The 19,251-nt window shown below is 37.1% G+C and overlaps 1 protein-coding gene across 1 annotated transcript; it reads right to left on the reverse strand.

Annotated features, from left to right (window-relative positions):
* Positions 1–13,028: 13,028 nt before the first annotated feature.
* Positions 13,029–17,791, reverse strand: LOC310634964 (cryptic protein-like; the record flags this gene model as incomplete). Its single annotated transcript, XM_083353500.1, has 4 exons — positions 13,029–13,162; positions 15,850–15,956; positions 16,043–16,157; positions 17,584–17,791. 4 exons carry the CDS (start codon positions 17,789–17,791, stop codon positions 13,029–13,031), a joined length of 564 nt encoding a protein of 187 aa, XP_083209626.1.
* Positions 17,792–19,251: the final 1,460 nt, after the last annotated feature.

Raw genomic sequence — 19,251 nt, forward strand, 5'->3', positions numbered from 1 at the left:
AGTGGCTAATGAATGTAGTTGAAACCCTGCACTTTTCTTGCTTGAAGATGAAGAGATATGGCATGAATCAGGCTTTTGCCAGCAACTTTTCTGTTGTAAACAAGGGGATATCAAGCCTTAGAAGTCTTCGTTAAAATATGTTTGATGTGAACTGCCCTTGGAACAGAAAACCAGATGTGAAATGGAACATACAAGAACACCTTCTTTACTAAAAAGCCAAAGTCTTAACTATTATATTGATGCACAAATATCCACATTTGCTAACAATATTACATAGGAAGTATCAGCTACTGATAGATCTTTCATTACTGTTAATTTTAAGGTGAGGTGTTTATCAGAACTTTATCAGATGAACAGAAACTTACTTGTGTGATTACATGAATTACAGAAGTCTTCATTTGGTGAACTATTTATATCACATCTGTTTTCTGAAATGATGTGAACCACATTTTCTCCATTCATTTATATTTATATCTTGTCTTTCTTCCAGGAGCTCAAGTCATGTACATTTTACTCCTTCCACCTATTTTTCCCAAAACAGGTATTCTATGGGGTAGAATAAATTGGTCTTAAAGAGTCTAGGTGTCCAAGTCACTCAATGAGGTTCCATGACTGATGGTAGATCTAAATCTGAGTTTTCTGCAGCCACAGTCTGATACCTTAATTTCTACATGTAAGGGGGTATCTAGCTGAGTATTATTCTTATTTATTTTGGTCACCTCCCCTATTTTAGAATATACAAATTCTATAGATGTAAATTCTACAAGCAAATTTTATGTGCCTATTACGCTCATTTTTTCTTGACTTTTTTAATGACAAAAATGGAATTTGCATACTGCCTCCAGTTTCATAACACAGTGTACAGTATATTTTTCATCCACACAATCATCCATACCTTTGTGACACTACAGGTAGCCCTCGACTTACAACTTAGAACAGTGCTTAGTGATCACTCGAAGTTACAGTGGAACTGAATAATGTGATTTATGACCATTTTCACACTTATGACCGTTGCAGTATCCCCATGGTCACATGATCAAAATTCAGACACTTGACATCTGACTTGTATTTATGACTGTTGCAGTATCTTGAGGGTGGGTGGGTGTCATGTGATCACCTTTTATGACTGGCAAGCAAAGTCAAAGTCACTTAACCGTGTTACAAATTCAATAACTGCAGTGATTCATTTAACAATTGTGGGCAAGAAAGGTCATAAAATGTGTCAAAATTCACTTTACAAATGTCTCAACAACAGAAATTTTGGGCTCAGTTGTGGTCGTAAGTCAAGGACTACCTGTATTAACTAAAAGGGGAGGAGCAAACTAAACTAAAAGTGCCTTGTGAGGTTTCACCTAGGACAGCTGTGTGTGCATTAAATGTGCTTACTAAAGTTATACATGTTACAAATTTAATCAGATGTAATGTGGGAATCGTGGAAACTGCAGTTTTGTGAGGTAAACTAAGAATGTTTTCTAGAACCATGAAAATTCTCACCCGTTTTTATTATCCAGAATTCTTGAAGGCCCAGAAGAAATCTTGTATTACAGTGCAGTGATATAACTTATCACACCAACATTTTCTTTTTGCATGTAATTTATTAATGCGCCCATGCACTTAGACACATTAGTAATCAGGACAATGGAGAAATATATAAAATAATGGTAAAATGTTAATTACCAATAGCGGATGTTGTGGGGAGAAGGAACAGAAATTCTATAGGCTGAACCTAAACGAAGGAAGAGCAGAAAGAATGGTACATATGGTGCATATTTTTAATCTAGATTGAAAATTTTAAGAGAGGTGGTATTCTCAAAGGGAACCCTAGGGAAACAGAATGGCCCTGAAAGAAGGTGTCCAGGAAACATAAAGAAGAAGACATCCACTGATGTTTTTATATATGCCATTTCACATTTTGTTTGTTACTGGGCATTTTCTTTTCACAAAAGAGATTGGGCATTTGTGCATCTGTCAAGGCAGATATGAGAACAGGCTGACCTTTTACAAAGATCGCAGAGAGTCAGGGGGAGGGCAGAAAGAGGAATCAGTTATGAGGAATAACTTCTAGGAAGTTAGCTTCTTTTAATATTAGGGAAAGAAAGTAAAATATTTATGCAAGATTGAAGCTGCAGATTTGCATTTTAAAGCCAAACATTCATACTATTGAGTGTTTTTTTAATGTTTGATAGATAAAGATAAAATAGTCAAAAAGAAAAAGAAAGAATGTATTTATATGCAAGAAAAAGGGAGAAAAATAAAAATAAAACATTATAGAAAAACGCAGTGCTTTTTTTGTAAAAGAAAAAGGTGCCAGAACTCACACATGTCATACAGCCCACCTTGCCTATCCTACAAGGTTCCATCCAAAAAAGGTGCTGGAACTCCGTTCTGAGCGTTCTATGACAAAAAAGCCCTGGAGAAACGTCTTAGGTCCAAATTATACTTTTCCCTATCATTATGCCCTAACTGATATTTGCAGTTAAAACATTTATAACCATTAGAAATTGTCTCTGATTTCTATTTCATCTCTTCCTGTCATGGAAATTGTCTCTAAAGCAGGGATGTCAAACTGGTGGCCCACGGGCTGGATGCGTCACATGCAGGCCACGCCCACGCCAGCTTCACAAAGGTAAAAAACATTGTGATACATCATGATACGTTACGTGAGAAGATTGTGATTGACACCCCTTCTCTAAAGTATCTAAATTTGCCTTCTGCTATGTCTCCTTTTAGAATGAAGTTGGTAGTTAAAGCACCAGGCTGTGAGTTCTACTCTCAACATAGGCAGAAAACCATCTGGATGAGAGGTGTGTTACTCTCTCTCAGTCCTAGGAAAGAGGCAATGGCAAAATCTTTGAAAATCTTGCCAAGAAAACTGCAGGGACTTGTTTATTTTTCTTAACTCAGCAGTATTTAGCAGGATGCTAATATGATGCTTGACTGCCAATTGAAGATTAAAGTACATTATTTCTTCATTGTACCTGCTGCCCTAGGTGAGTTCTTAGCATTCAACATTATTAAGTATAAATTATTATTTGAATCTTATTATACTAGGAGTTTCCACTGGCTGATTGTCCCTGAGCTAATAATTCCCTTATGTGGTTATGCTATTCAAATAAAAAATTCCCACTGGAGTTATGTATGGAAATAGTATAAGGGGGGAAAAAAGCCCAAGTCCAAGGCTGTCAGTCCAGCTATAAGCTAATATTGATTCTTCCATAACAGCACTAAACTGGTGTTTGGAAAGCAGTCTGAACAACAGCTGATGGTTGTGGGGTGAATTGTACTATGAAGCAACAGAGAGATGCTCTTTCTCCTCTTTTCATTGTGCAGCCTTTCTTTCCACTACTCATCTACTAATGAGACTGATCAGGGTCTTCAAGATGGAGACTAGTTTGGAAACCTGTTGGGTTCTGTTGTCTTGGTTTGCAGCTCTTCCTGTCCTGTTTCAGTCCTCATGCAAGACATACATGGGAATTTTCAGGACTTTATTGACAGTCCAAGTCCTTAATGTTACTTCTCAGGTCCCCACTCTCGCCCGATGCATAATCCTACTGAGTTCAGCACTGCTGAGTCTAGGCATAGAGTTACCAAGTCCAATAGCAAAGACAAAAGTCAAGAAAGTCCACATGTGGTAACTAAGCAAGGTATGAGTTCGGAAAGAAATGAACAAGTTCTGAGGTCCAAATACACAATCCAACACAGCACGAGTCCAGAGTCAAGGAAACCGAAGTCACAAAGGTGAAGTATCCACCCAGCAGGAGAATGGGTAGTTGTTTCTAACATCCGCCTGCTCCACTCGTTAGACTAAATAGGTGTTTGCTGCTGTAGTTCATTAGGAGGGGTGAAGCTGCCTCCTTGCAAGTAGCCTCACCAACATCCATTGTGCCTACCACCTTTCTGCTCTACACATCTGTGGATCTAGTGGAGGAGGCATTTCCTTTTCATCTCTGTTGACTGGTTATAGCTGTGTACCTTCTCCACCACGTGTTTCCAAAGGGGCCTCTGAATTCTCTGGCTGCAGCTGCACTTCTCCTTTTTTCTTTCCAATCAGGAATTTGTCCAGTCACACTTAGAGCAACCCTTCCAATGTACCTGACTTCTCCACTCCTGACTCGGGGGCCTCAGCAATTTCCTAGCACTCATCTGCACTCCTCCAATTTACTGTAGCCAGTTCTTCCACATCATCCAAGCAGGCATTCGCAGAAGCCATCACACTTTCTCTTGTTCTTCAAGGTGTTTTTTCAGCTCATTACAGGCACAGTGGCAGAGCTAGATTTGAAAGGACCATGCTCCAGAAAGAAATGTCCAGGAAGCAGAAGAAAGAGGATGATGACACACCTGTCTAAAGTGACCATAAGTGTTGGCTGATGTCATTTCCTAGGGGGGTACCTACAGAATACTTGCTGCAGTATGTTAGCTTGTATCCACAGCAAAATCTTTATTGGGATAAGCAATGGCAACAGCACTTAGATTTATATACTGCTTCACAATGCTTAACAGCCCTCTCTAAGCGGTTTACAGAATCAGCATATTGCCACCAAATATCTGGGTCCTCATTTTACTGACCTTGGAAGAATGGAAGATTGAGTCAACCTTGAGATGGTCAGGATCAAAGTGCCGAACTGCTGGAAGTAGGCAGTCAGCAGAATTAGCCTGCAATACTGCACACTAACCACTGTGCCACCAAGGGGCAAAACATAGTTTGAGCATGAGTACAACTAAGGATGACTTAAGTCAATATTATGAAGCTCTGGGAAAAAAGAAAGGTGTGTATCTGTGCCTTACATTTCAATGCAACTATTTTGCTTGAAGCATTATTGAAACAAATTACCACTTCAAAGCTTTGTACATCTTTGTTACCTAGGCAGTTCGTTTTATTCCTACCAGTTTCTATGGATGTAGCTACTGGCATTTAATATAGCATTCTGGATAATCGTTATCCTATATTTAAAATAGTTAGATGCCATAGGGTCTTATACGCCATCTTTGTACCTACTGCCAGTTTCATCCTTCTTCCCATTTTCCTTCTTTTTTACAGCCTCAGGACCTATTCAAATGCTTAAAATTCTCTTTCTTCACTGTCTATCTTTGAATAAATTACATAACTAAACTTCATTGAGACCTTAATGAGGGAAATCTGAAGCACTGGAATATCATTTCTGTGGACACCGTTTTGATTTTTAAAGTATTCCTGTAAAAAAAACCCACACCATTGCCTTTCATGGAGGATCATTCAAAGGTCATTTCAGGCCACTTGAATGATTTCCTATGATTTCATCGGCTGGATCAACTGTATCAAGAATACCGAGAAGAAGCCCCTCAGGGACCTATCACAAATGGAAAACAGAGTTGGGTATCAACAAATATTTTCCCTAAGTGTTGATGTGAGGCGTGAACATCCCACGTGAACTTGAAATAGAAAAAAAAATTATGTGCTCTTAGTCAATGGCCTCATATCACTTTCTCAATTTATTTCAGTCTTTATGGTATCAATCCGTTCCTGCATTTAGCATTCTGTATAAGGAAATTAAGCTACTTTGGATAATACAAGGGGACTGTCATTAATGAGAACAGATTTCATAAATGAAATGCAACTACGTAAGTACAAAAATAGGTGATTCCCAAATTACATTAATATAATATTTTATATTTTAATTTTGTTTTCATCCTCAGTTCATGGGACCTATAGTCTAGTTTCTGATTTCCATACTATTTGCAAAAAACAATTTCCTTTTTGCAAAAGGGTGGGAGGAATGACTGATTTTTCCTGGAGACTGGAATTTCATTTGATAGATTTAATTCCTTTCGCAGTAGCAATAAGCCTGGGGCTCCTTAAGAACTGCATGTGAGGTATCTCAGTGAAAGATAAGTAATGGTGGATAAAGTTTGTTCAAAGCACTATCAATCTTCCTCCTTTAATGCATAATTCTAGGAATTCTGCCACAGAGGCAGTTTCCTCTGAAGATGTGAGTGTGAAGAAATTTCCCTGAGGGTGGGCAAATTGAAATGCACTGATCAGAAGAATCTTTCTAAAGGCTAATATATATATAACAGACATTAACCCCAGGAACCTTTTTTTAATATTATAGACAGGACTATATGTTGTGTACTGTTAATAGCTTTTAACGGCCTGCTCTTAAAAGCCAGTCCTGAAAAGAATTGCCTCTTTGCACCAAATTTTATAAATATGAGCAACTTCCATTCTGCCTTTCCCATAAGGATTGTTTTGATCATGCCCAAACATTTAAGATGGAAAATACCAAACATTTAGAGATGTTTAAATCTTCTATTGTGACCTTGCATAAGAAGCTTTCCAATATATGTTGAAAGTCAACTCTGTCCCATATGTTAATTTCAGCCCAGAAATAAAAACAAAGAACCAAACAATAGGGCTGTATGTATTTATCATGTTAAGTACCTAGAGTACTTTTACATCTCTGAACATTAAAATAAGAAAACAGCAATGGGATCATATAATGGTATAGAAAAATGGGGTCAGGTGAGTATTCATGGCAGTGCCATTAATCAGAAAAGATACTCTTTCCCCAGACTAAAATAATTGTAGGTAAAAACAAAGTGGCATAAATTTCTAATGCCAGCTTCTGATGCCATTACTGAAAGTCTGAAGCAAAAATCACAATGTTTATGTTATGTACCTACCAGTAAATTAATAGCAGATATAAAGCTTAGGCTCCACATCCAACCACCTAATTTAGAATGGATATCTTTTTTTCTGCTAACCAAATTATCCTGTCCTTCATGGACTTGGTGTTCTGTAGGAATAGCTGCATGCATCTAGCAGCAGGAACAGCTATATATCAATAATACATGAATGGAAAGGAAAAATTATTAATGGATGCCTCCAAATTAGAAGGCCTATCACGTGGTATGCTGTTTGTTTAAGCTCTGTAGTAACTTGTGAGGAGCCAAAGAGCAAATCATTCAAGGATCTGTGAAGTACTTGATAAATATTTCTCTTTGCCATCCCCTCCCACAAAGCCCAGTTACATGGCAAGCGAAGGGGATATGATGAATGTGAGAAAACAGTGGCCAGGCTGGCTGCAGCCCTTCTCATTTAACTGAGCTAAGTAAGCTTGTGCAGAATTGTAGAGCAAACGTTCCTGTTTGCTTTAAACAACCCTCACTCAAGTGTTTGCAATTTGCTTTGTGTGGAGAAGGGGACTTGGGCTCTGGAATAAAGAAAACCTTTCCTTTTATCTAGACTCCCAAACAGCTGGAAAGAGATAAGGATGGAGACATGCCAACTATGGTCAGTCTGCTAGAATTCCTTTGACTTTATTGCTTTCCAATTGGATGCATAAAGGCAGACATTTTTGGAGAGCTGGTGTGGTTTTCTTCACCTTGGGTCCTCACTTCGATTAACACGCATAGCTTTTTTCTTTTTTTTATGAAATTGAATTGGTGTGGGCTTGACCCCGAAGCAGGCTGGTTTTTGTACCAGAAAGATGCATGTTTTTTTCAATATATATTTATATATACAGTGTGTGTGTATATGTATGTGTGTGTATATATATATATATATATATATATATATATATTATTCAAATTGCTAATAAAGAATTGTTTAGGGAGGCTGAAATGATCATTTGGAACTTCTTATGTTCTCATCAGTCAGTCATACCCTTTTTATCTGAGATTCGAACCTGGGCTGATTATATATTAGGCAGTTGCTTTAACTTCCTGAGCCACAGGTTCTTTCTCTATTAGCTAGGAAGCAAGGGAGATATATGTGTTAAATATTTGTCAAGTCATTTGAATACGCCTTGTTAGTTAACTCTTTCTTTCCTGTTTGGCCTAACTCAAGGCTATCCACAGGATATACACTAATGAGCTGTCATAAGTTGTGACAGCATTTGTCCGAGGATGTCTCCGTGGTCATGTGGCCGGCATGACTAGATGCCAAAGGCGCACGGAACGCTGTTACCTTCCCACCGTAGTTGTCCCTATTTTTCTACTTGCATTTTTACATGCTTTTGAACTGCTAGGCTACGTGGCACTCGGGATTTGACCAGCCAAACTGCCGACCTTCTGATTGACAAGCTCAGTGTCCTAACTCACTGAGCCACCGCGTCCCTTAAATCATATTACTTTGTATTTAATTTGCTCAGTACAATAGGAAATGATCTTTAATTTGATCCAATCCTCCATCATGAACTAAATTTAGAACTTAAAATTTATTTAAGCCATGACAGCTATTTATATTCTATTGCTTGATTTAGGAAATTTCCAATCTGGGTTTGTATATTCTAAGTAGCTAATCTGCCATTCAATTTTTATTTAACAAGCTATGATCTGTAAATGGTAAATGTTATTATTATTATATTTTACCTGGGTGAATTATCTATGCACATGCCTGTAGGCCAAATCTTCTTACTGAATCTGCCAGTTTAATAATTTTTTTTAAAAATTCCATTTATATCCTGCCCTTCTCCGAAGACTCAGGGCGGCTTACAAGCTTAGTTAGCAGTAGCTAATAATAACAGACAAATAGCACAATCTTTGCAATTTGTATTCCAACTTTGCTCACTTGGACCTACCTTTATTAAGTGAGCATGGAAAGATGGTAAGACTCCTTTTAAAAACGTTACCTTGAATTCTGTAGATGAAGCAAGGATGCATCATTTCACAGGCATTATTTCCTATTCAGATACGGACTGGACTAGGATTGCTTTTTCCCAGTTACAAAATAAATTGTGCATTGTGTCCATAAAGGGACATGTCTGAACAGCAAAAAGGCAATCTTGGAAGAAACTCTGCAGCTTATATGCAAAAAAATAAATGCACAGTCATCATGTCAAAAAAACTAAATAAATCATTGCACAGCCATTGGAATCCTGAGAAAAAGCTTCAAGATGAGGAAAGAACAAATTTACTTGACTCAAAATGTAATTTCTGTCCTCTCCTGTAAATACCAGCCATGCATTCATAACCCAGGAATATAAATTCCTCAATAGAGGCCTGAATAATTAGGCCCCTGCTGGGGGCATTGGAGTCAACATGTCTGCTTCTCTGTAAACAGTAACACAGGGTGGAGAATTGGGGGTGGGGGGGGGAAAGACTTGTTTCTACAAAATTGGTAGTCGAATCTGGCAAATTTCTTGAGGGAAGATTGTATCAATAGGTCTGGCTGCTACTCCCAGAGAGAAAAAAAAAGATCCTATCATGAAACAAATCTCAAATAAGAAATTCCATGATTGATCAACTACAGAAAGGTGGTTTTTGGGAGTGTGGGGGGGGGGGAGTTCAAACTATAGCAGGGTTTGGGCAAAATATTTTGTGCATCGCATTGACCTGTGTCTCTGCCGATCCATTTTAGAAAGAGAACTGAGACAATCAGAAAAAAGGTCAGGATTTTTTTCAAATCACTGTTAAATAAGGGCTTTGATTTCCATTATATGCAGACCCAAAGATGCTTTTTCATGGGGCAACTGGACTTGAAAGTCCAGTTGCCTCATGAAAAAGCATCTTTGGGATAACTATGACCTGGATGACTGAGAATCTCCATAGACATTATATGCAACAGAACTCACTTTGACTTTTTTCTACTTTGGGAATGGTCCATTTATAGTGGTAAACACTGAATTTCACAAAGTGATGCTAACAGGATCACTCAAGTACACAACAGAAACACCAAAACTAAAAGTTGGCTGCCCAAAGGCTGCATCATTTCATGGCAGAGGAAGAAAGAGGGAATAAGGATATAAATCAGATGAACCCTAAAGGATAAGAGAATATTAAAAAGGAATAATTACAATTTATCAGTAATCTTTATATTACTGGTTTGAACTAATAACAGATTTATTAGATCAATAAAGATCTGATAGTTTGAATTTATACAGAATAATCATACTGTGATCTTTATAAGTAAGGAACTTGAGGGCAGTCTTTATTTAGCTATGTTTCTCTTCATTATCATTCATTTTTCCCATGCTCTGGAGAGCAGTATTTCTCAAGCTCAGCAACTTTAGATGTGGGGACTTCAGCTCCCAGAATTTCCTCTCAACTCCCAGAATGGGGAACTCTGGGAGAGAAAATCTACACAACTTAAAGCTACTGAGGCGAAGAAGCACTGTAGAGCTGTGGTGGACCAGCTAAAGGCTGACCTTTCTCTTACCAGTCATGACTAACCAGATGCCTGTTAAAAGACATGAATACATCAGTACTTCCTGTTTATATTTAGAGGAAATTAGAATCACTTAGGAAAGATTAGAATCATTTAGGAGTAGAAATTTAATGAATAAAATAAAATTCAGAGTATGTTGCTTTGGATCTGGTGAAACTATTGCTGTTTTTGCAAAACAAAAAAACCCCATTCATTTTATCTGAATGCACTGTTGGAAAGTAGATAAAGAATAAGCAGAAATCAATCACCATCACAGGGACATTTTCCTGTTGTTTTTAAGCTCAGCCATTCCTCATTTTCTCAGTAAGAAACAAGGAAACAAAAGCGTGCTTGGTCTATATGCATTTGTTATATATATCAGCTACATTTTAAGACATGTTTTAGGTGGCAACTAAGTCTGAGTGAATGGTATTGCTTTGCCACAGAGTTATTTACCAGCAAACCTTTGTACATTTGTAATGTACATATGCCTTTTATGAAACAGACCAAGATACATGTTCAGGAGCAGACAAAATTGTTTTTAAAATTCAGTACACATGGTACATTTCATCTATGCATTTCAGTATCAAAACTGTTGAACACCCTGGCAGCTAACTATATAGTTCTTGATCTCGTGTATCATTGTCCTGCTGTTGAAGTAATTTCTCATCTAAGCATTATCTCACACGCAATAAAAATCACTCAGATTTCCAGGCAGATACATTCTGTATGACTGTATCCATGTAAGAAGTTTTGTAAAAATCTTTCTGAGAAATCAGGGTTCCTTTTTTAAAAACTCAATTTATCCCCTCCCTGTAACTTAGTCTTCTACTTTTTAAATCAAATACAGGCTTTGGGGGTCTTTGATGAGGTGTTTAAAAGAACTGAACTTGGTTACTTCAGTCATGTAGGCTAGTTCAATACACACACTACTTGGTTGAACATTCCACTGGCCTATTCATGTTTATCCAAATGCACAAAAGTGACTGCAAGTTTGATGGATACAGTTGCAAAAAAAAATCTTTTGGGGTGGCTGGTATACAGTGTACAGTTCCAGGAAGAATCAGATGCATATAAGAAACATTACAGCTAGGGCCATGGAAACAAAGCAAGCACAATATAGTTCCAAGTTTTCAAGTTGGAGGCCTTATATTTTAAAAAGACATGCTTGAGGAACTGACTGTGACATTAATCCGTTAACTTTTGACATTTCTCATTATGTAATAAAGGCTGAGACTATATTGAATGGAACCATATATTGAATAACGTATCAAATTTACACGAAATATTTCTAACAAAGAAGAAAGCAATGCAGTCAACTGGCTTGTTACATGCAATTTTCATATTTTCACCACCTAATTCTGTTAGCACCTCTCCTGTGCTGGCAACATGTGACCTCTGGCACCCTCAAATCAATTAGTTAGATTTTTTTTTACAAAAACAGGTGGGACACTGTCACTTTTTTTTACACCATTAGAAAATATATTTGTTAAGGCCTTATTTTTGCAGGCCTCTACAGACCAGCCTTGCAAGAGGCAGTTAAAGCTCTAATGAAGTTATTCAGGCTTCATGGTCCTCTGGATTACATTTAGGATGTAGACAAGAAAACCAAATGCAGTCAAACATGTTGTGTGAACATGACCATCCATATGGTGATTTGGAATAGAATGGATTGAAACAAACTTCCAGGATATGAGATTTTACCTCAGCTAGTCAAAACTGAAACATTTGCATTTTATGAATTCTGATGTAAACCTAACAGATCACAACACATGAATCTTGATTTACAAGTCTTTATATTTGCCAAATATACCATTTCTTTACTCCAAAGTTGCATTAAAATACATTTAATTTAAAATTCATGCTTCGAGAAAACAATTAGAAATGTGTAATTTATATTAATATAAATGTTGAAATTATATTAAATAAATTCTGTCTTTATTTTACAGATTAAAGCAGAGAACAGATCTAATGTATCAATGAACACATATAAAAGTTACCTGAATCAGAAACAGACCAGTTTGCACATTCCTAACAATGTAATAGAGATGCATTGTAACTGATAGAATCGGCTTCTAGTAAGAAACATTATGAAGTCGAACAAGATGAACCTCTAATAAATTGTTGTCAGTGCATTTACAGCTTGAATATACATTCATAAAGAGAGCAAGACAGACACTATTTGAAAATATTTTAATGTCATAGAATACCTAAGTTTTCTTCCACTGGAAGAGTCAATACTGCAACAGATAAACATTTTATACTGCTTAAATCTGATTCAAAGAGAAGTAGTATCTGTGCAACTTCAAACTTGTTTTGATTAACAATAGCTTAACCTTTGGTTTAATGTGGAGCTAACATGTGAAACATCACTGGTGTTTTTAGTTAATAACAGGATGGGAGAATACTAGGAAATCCTCAGGAGGTAGGAAGGCTAGAATGGGAGATGGGGGGGAGGAAATACCAAGGGGGCAATCAGAAATTATTTTCATATTGCCACAAAAAAAGTATATTTCTCAGGTCACTAAGAACTGAGCTCACTTAAATATTTTGATTTTACTTCAGTGTGGTGCTCTTGTAATCTTTTGGACCACAACTTCTAATATGGGAGCTGAAATTCAACTATATGAGAGGCAGCAGATATGGGAAGGTTGAATTAGGTCTTATACAAATCCTTAATAGCAAACCAACTGCATCTTTTCTTCTTGATATTATATAGTAAACACTATTGGAACGAGGCAATTAAGGGTGATTTCACCATAGAAATGTAACTGGAATTTATGAAAAGTAAATATCTTAAAGCATTCCTGTTAAACAGGTAAATAAATAGTAGAAATGCAGAGTATTTGTTTCTAGCACCCTGCAGATCCATCTGCAGGATTTCCAGTCCAAATAAGTGACAGCTTCAAAGCTGATAGAAAAGTTTTGTGCAGAACCAAGTGAAAAAGTAGCCTAGTAGGAGAATAAGAAAGCATATTGTTTGCTGTAATCTTGGACAATTTGAAGATAAATAGATGAATTCCTCTTCTTTATTTAAAGCTGAGGGAAAAAAAGGGAGGGGGAAGGGTTAGTTAAGGAAATCTGCATACAAATTCTTTCAACAATACTTAGTAATTTCCTCCAAGCTCCTCTGGAAGTACTTAAGTAAAATACTAAATGAAACAGTGTAGAAGTCAATGGCTGATGAATTCTCAGAGGAGAGGTGCAAATGGGATCCATTCAGGGCCTTTGAAATCAATTAAAGGTAACTTATCAGCATTAATCACATCACAATCAAAAGTAAATACAAATCACTAAGTTAAGAAGCATTGCTAATAAAATGGATTGTACTTCTTGGCCCTTCTATACCAGGTAAGGAAAACAGAAAACAAAATGAGATTAACACTTATAACTTAAACATGTTGACAAGATTCCATCGAATATTGGACTGGAACTCATCAGCAATCATACACATTCCTAACACGATTACTAGGGGTAAGATTTAGGTTAAGAAAAGTGGTGCTAGACAAATTGGCTTACAAAATTTTACATTATGATAGTATTTTTATCAAGTTAGAAAGTTGGTTCTAGTCCTGTTTTAAGGCATGAAGCTAACTGGATGACCTTGGGCCAATCTCTTTCTCTCTTTCTCTCTCCCTAATAACTGAATTGACCATATGACTGCTAATACAAAATTAAATGATCCCATTTATGAGTGCACTGATGTTATCTAGTTAGGGCAATGAAATGTGTGCAAGAAAACAGCCACGCTCTCAGTGAATGCTTTTAGAATGAACAATTGGAATGAAAATCTAGAAACATATCTGTCACATCAATCATGTAGAGAAAACTATTCTTAAGAGTTTTTTTGCAGAATGACAGCCTCATGTAATGGTTAAAGCACTAGGTTAGAAATAGGGAGACCAGATTCCAGTCTCACTTTAGACATGGAATCACCTAAATGACCTTGAGCCAGTCACTGCCTCAGCATAGGAAGCAGGTAATGGCAAACCACTTCTGGAATCTTGCCAAGAAAGCTGCAGGGATTTTTCCAGGAAGACACCAAAACTGACAACAATAATATTATAATAAAGTTGGAAGGGACCTTGGAGGTCATCTAGTCCAACCCCCTGCTCAGGCAGATAACCCTATACCATTTCAGACAAATGGCTGTCCAGACTCTTCTTAAAAACTTCCAGTGTTGGAGCATTCACTGCTTCTGGAGGCAGGTTGTTCCACTGGTTAATTGTTCTAACTGTCAGGATGTTTCTCCTTAGTTCTAGATTGCTTCTCTCCTTGATTAGTTTCCATCTGTTGCTTCCTTGTCCTGCCTTCAGGCACTTTGGAGAATAGCTTGACTCCCTCTTCTTTGTGGCAGCCCCTGAGATATTGGAACACTGCTATCATGACCTCCCTCGTCCTTCTCTTCATTAAACTAGACCAGGGATAGGCAACCTCAGCTCTTTTATGACTCATGGACTTCAACTGGGACTTGAAGTCCATGAGTCATAAAAGAGCCTGAGGTTGCCTAGCCCTGAACTAGACATACCCAATTCCAGCAACCGTTCCTTATGTTTTAGCCTCCAGGCCCCTAATCATCTTTGTTGCTCTTCTCTGTACTTTTCTCAACATCTTTTTTACATCATGGTAACCAAACCTGGATGTAGTATTCCAAGTGTGGCCTTACCAAGGCATTGTAAAGTGGTATTAGTACATCTCTCTTGGGGAGGGGTACATGAGGGTACTCCCCCCCCATCAAAAAAGGGCCTTTTTGCACTCTTCCCCTGCCTCCACCCAGGTTTGGAAATGCAGAGTAAAAAATGCACTTTTTCCATATAAATAGAAGGTAGATATGAGTAGAGTTAGTTTCTTTTCAAACCTAATTGTCCAATATATAGTGAAGATAATAAGGTATTTGAATGTAGGAGATATAGCTACCTTTATAAAACAATGAGTACTCAAGGCCTGAAGGTATCATTATGATAATCTAATCTGAATTACATGTTTCATGTCATAATTCTCTCCCATAATCTGTTTCCTTAACTGCTTTCTACATTTTGAAAATAGGAATCAAAGGAAAAGTATGCAGACAAGAAACCTTGGTTTGCTTTTCTCAAGTATCACGTAAAGCAGGTGGTGGCTTCAGTCTATTGAGAAGAGTGGCTCTAAAAATTCAATCCTAGACCACCAACTATGAGTCAGAGTCTACACAACATCTGAGAAGGCCCTTTCTTGCCTAAACCTGATCTGGAAGGCCTGGCTACCCTAAATTGTTTGGGGGCTATTAATTTTATTTTATTTTAATTTGTACATTGCACTGTTTTAATTTGCCCTGTAAACCGCCCTGAGTCCTTCGGGAAAACGGCGGTATATAAATCGAAACAAACAAACAAATAAATATAGACAAATGCTGTGACAAAGTTTTCATATAAAGTGGATATAGTACAAAGCAGTACCTCAACAAGCTCTCAGAATTCCTATTTGGATTTTAACTCAGTGAAACAAATTCAGCAACTCAGAGTAGCCCATAACAATTCATGTAATGCTTCTCCTTTATTCTTTTGCGATGAAAAGTACAAAACTATCGGCATCTTAAAGGCTGTCAATTAAATAACCTAAACTTCACTGCAAAATAATTTATGTCTTATATATGTGTTCATGTTTCACATATAGGACTCTTGATTTCTTTTTTTTCTTTTTGCACAAACTACAGGCATATTTCCCCCCCCAGTGATGTATCTTCTTACCACAGTTTTGTCTTTGTTCAGATAAACATTGAAGAACACCATAACCACATCGACACAGCTGGCAACCTTTCCATATCCATTCTCCATGCATGAATGGGCCACAGTTGCTGCCAATGACAAATCAGAAGATGCAACATTATTTCCAAGTTTCATTGACAAGCCACAATCACCCCACAATATATACCTTCTTTACCTTTTCCGTTCATCATGCTCACAGTGTCTGCCAACAAAGTATTGGGGGCATGCACAGAAACTGCCCAGGATGCAAGTTCCTCCATTTTTACAACAGTGCCGGTTAAGGGTTCGACCTGAAAATGAATAGCCCATAGTTGACAAAAAAAGACTTATTTGAACCTTCTTTTTCACTTGCTTTTGCCAAGTCTTCCTAGCTGCCAAAAGCCTGGTTCTATTGGCCTTAAGGGCACAATAAAATTAGTTGCCTGTTAAGACTGTTTGTTCAGCTAAGCCCAGATTGTTTAGATAAGGATTAAAAGCAAACTGCTAGAGATTACTGCATGGCCAAACACCAGCCCATGACTTGTTCTACTGCAGAAGCTTGCATGTCAAACTGCAGATTTCACTCCAGCAGAAGGTAATCGTACTCTCTTTTGAAAATAGTATTGATATTTACCCAAAGAAAGAAAATAAACATCATTATCTTTTGCCAAATGTACATGGATTTATCATCTTATTTTAGCTAAACTATGTCTTCAAGTCATATACACATCCATATACATGTTTTAACTATAATAAAAGCATTATCCTGAAATCTACCTATCTCCTAATTTGCTTGGCAGAAAGAGTTATTGCAAATGGAACTGTATAACTGATGAGTATTTTTTTTTAAAGTCAGTCCTGGGTCCATGGAGATCATTTCCCACAAGTAAGCAATTGGGTCTTACTTTTTCTCACAGCTCATTACAGAAATGTGCCAGAAAAGTACAATAATTTGTCACCTCCATTAGAATTTCCAAGTGAAGAAACATAAGAATTATAATCCTAAACATCTAAAAGTCTTAGGGTATCTAAACATATAGAGGGTTAACTGTCTACAGAGAAGCTTCTGGGTATTTATTTTAAAAAATACATCACTGGCCTAGTAGAATATAATTTAGTGTATAAAGATTGCAATTTATAGCACAAGCCTTAGCAATATTATTTACAAAGGGTTCATAACATTGTTGCCAGCTCCCCCGATGACAGGTTACATAGGATTTTGCAACTGAACTCTGCAGAAATTCTACTAATGAAAGACAATGCAGAATCCTATTTTGTTGGGAGCAGGGCAATACATAAATTATTATTATTTCTTTTAAAAAAAATATCTCAATCTGCCTTGCCTATGTCCAGGACAAATAAGAAGTTATTTTGGGGAAACAAATTTTCCAGTGGACATTTGTGCATGTGTATTTATTGCATTTTTATTGTAAAACATATTTTATCTTTACCACATTCCTTGGAGGTGGGCAAAAGTAAAACTGGATGCTTGTTCTAAAGACCTCATGGCTGTACCACGCCTAGAGTTAAAAGCTGTACAAAATGACTGTGGATAGGATTGGCTAATAAATTTCATGGCAGAGCAAGGATTTGAACACAGGCCTCTCTTTGCTAAGTTCCTGTTAATACTATGTCAGCTGACTAGTGTTACAGGCACTAGATTGAAGAAATCTGTTGCTATAATAAATTCAGATATCAAGATTGAGGAAGCATGTAAGCATAAAGAAAATAACTTACTCTTTGTTAGCCCAGTGAAAGGTACAACTGGTCTCAAGTTGATCTGCTTTTTATACTCAGAGCTCTGATTCATAACACTGAAGACTTTTAATGTGGTGTCTCCTCGCTCTTTTGCACTGTGCTTTTGAATAGTGACATCCACATTTGCTTCAGGGTCATGAGTGTCTTCTTTTCTAAGGCCTGGTGGGATGCAAAGAAAGAAGAACATAAGAGAGTGCACTATTTTACAGAAGGCAAAATTGCAACCAAATTATGGGAAAATTCCTTACCTTCTCCAAAATTAATATTCTGCAAAACCAGAGTTATTGTTAAAATAAACCTGGAGAGGCAAAGTATGCACAGACATTAGTTCAGTATGAAAAACATTGGTGTGAGAAAAGAGCATTCTAGACCACCCCCCCAAAATACTACTATAGAATTCACTGCGTTTTACTACTGGATTTAGGAGGGCAAACTTAAATCACAGACAAAGAAGTGAGCAATTTAATGCTAAACATGCTTAGGCAAAGTAAAGTGAAGTTAAATTGAATTGTGTGAGACCTCTTTCTAAAAGCAACACAATCTTAGGGTATAGATAAGCCACTACAGCATGAAACATTATTATACATAGTTATAAGATCCCAGCTAAATAGTCTTATTCTTTTCTTTGTTACTGAGATAATTGCTTCAAAATCACATTTACACCCCTATTACCAAAGCAAATCACTGTATTATAAAAAGACAATAGTTCTGGAAATTATATTTTACTCTCACTAGAGCCAAAATGTTCAATATGTTATATCTCTTGCTTCTACATGGATTACAATTTTACCTTTGTGTATATAAAGAATAGAAGATGCATGACTGAATACAACTTGATTATAGGGATAAAAATGTAAAGTTACCTGGTATTTTGCCTCCAATACATTTTCTTAAGATGTTTTTCTCTTTCAAGGCCACTTCAATTCTAATGCTGTTTCCAAATAAGTGTGGTCCAGATTCCTCACCCCAAACAGGAGCAGCTGTTTCACGTGATTAGGTGGACTAATAAAAGGAGAAGAACCTTTTCCAGCTATTTCTCATTTCCTCCAGGGACACGTATTCCTTCTAGAAGCTCTTCTGTGGTTAGATTTTCAGAGAGGTATAATCCATTCTAAAGTGGGTTAGCTCCTAACCCTCCCCTCCATAAACACATCTTGCTGGGGGAGGAGCAATCTTTCACATACACAGCAGGAGGTAAAGCTTCTCCCTCACAAGGAGTCTTCTAGCATTGGTCTTCAACTAGTACCGTAGGTTGGTGTTGATAAATTGCCCTATTTTACAGTTGGAAAGAAGAATGGGCCACTAGCTGTGCCAATAATATTTCATTCTTGCTTGCATTGAGTTTTAAAGAGAGGGAGAGATGATGGTCAAGTACAAAGGAGGACAAGGGGATTCTGCACTTTTAAATTGTGGAATATTCAACAGGTAAAGTGAAGCTTACAATGCAACGGAGAGGAAATTGTCCTTTTCTAAAAGACTCTTTGCAACTGGTTGTCATAGAGGTTCAGAAAGTTATTCCAGAAATTTATTCCAGATATGATAATAAAATATGGCCTTCCTTTGGTCATAAATGAAAAAGACCACATGCTTTTCACCAAAGAAAAGGATGGCTCAAAACTTGATTATTTAGCCATCCTTTTTTTTAAA

The sequence above is a fragment of the Vipera ursinii genome (genome assembly GCF_947247035.1).
Source record: "Vipera ursinii genome assembly, chromosome: 2".
Classification (NCBI taxonomy): Eukaryota; Metazoa; Chordata; class Lepidosauria; order Squamata; family Viperidae; genus Vipera; species Vipera ursinii.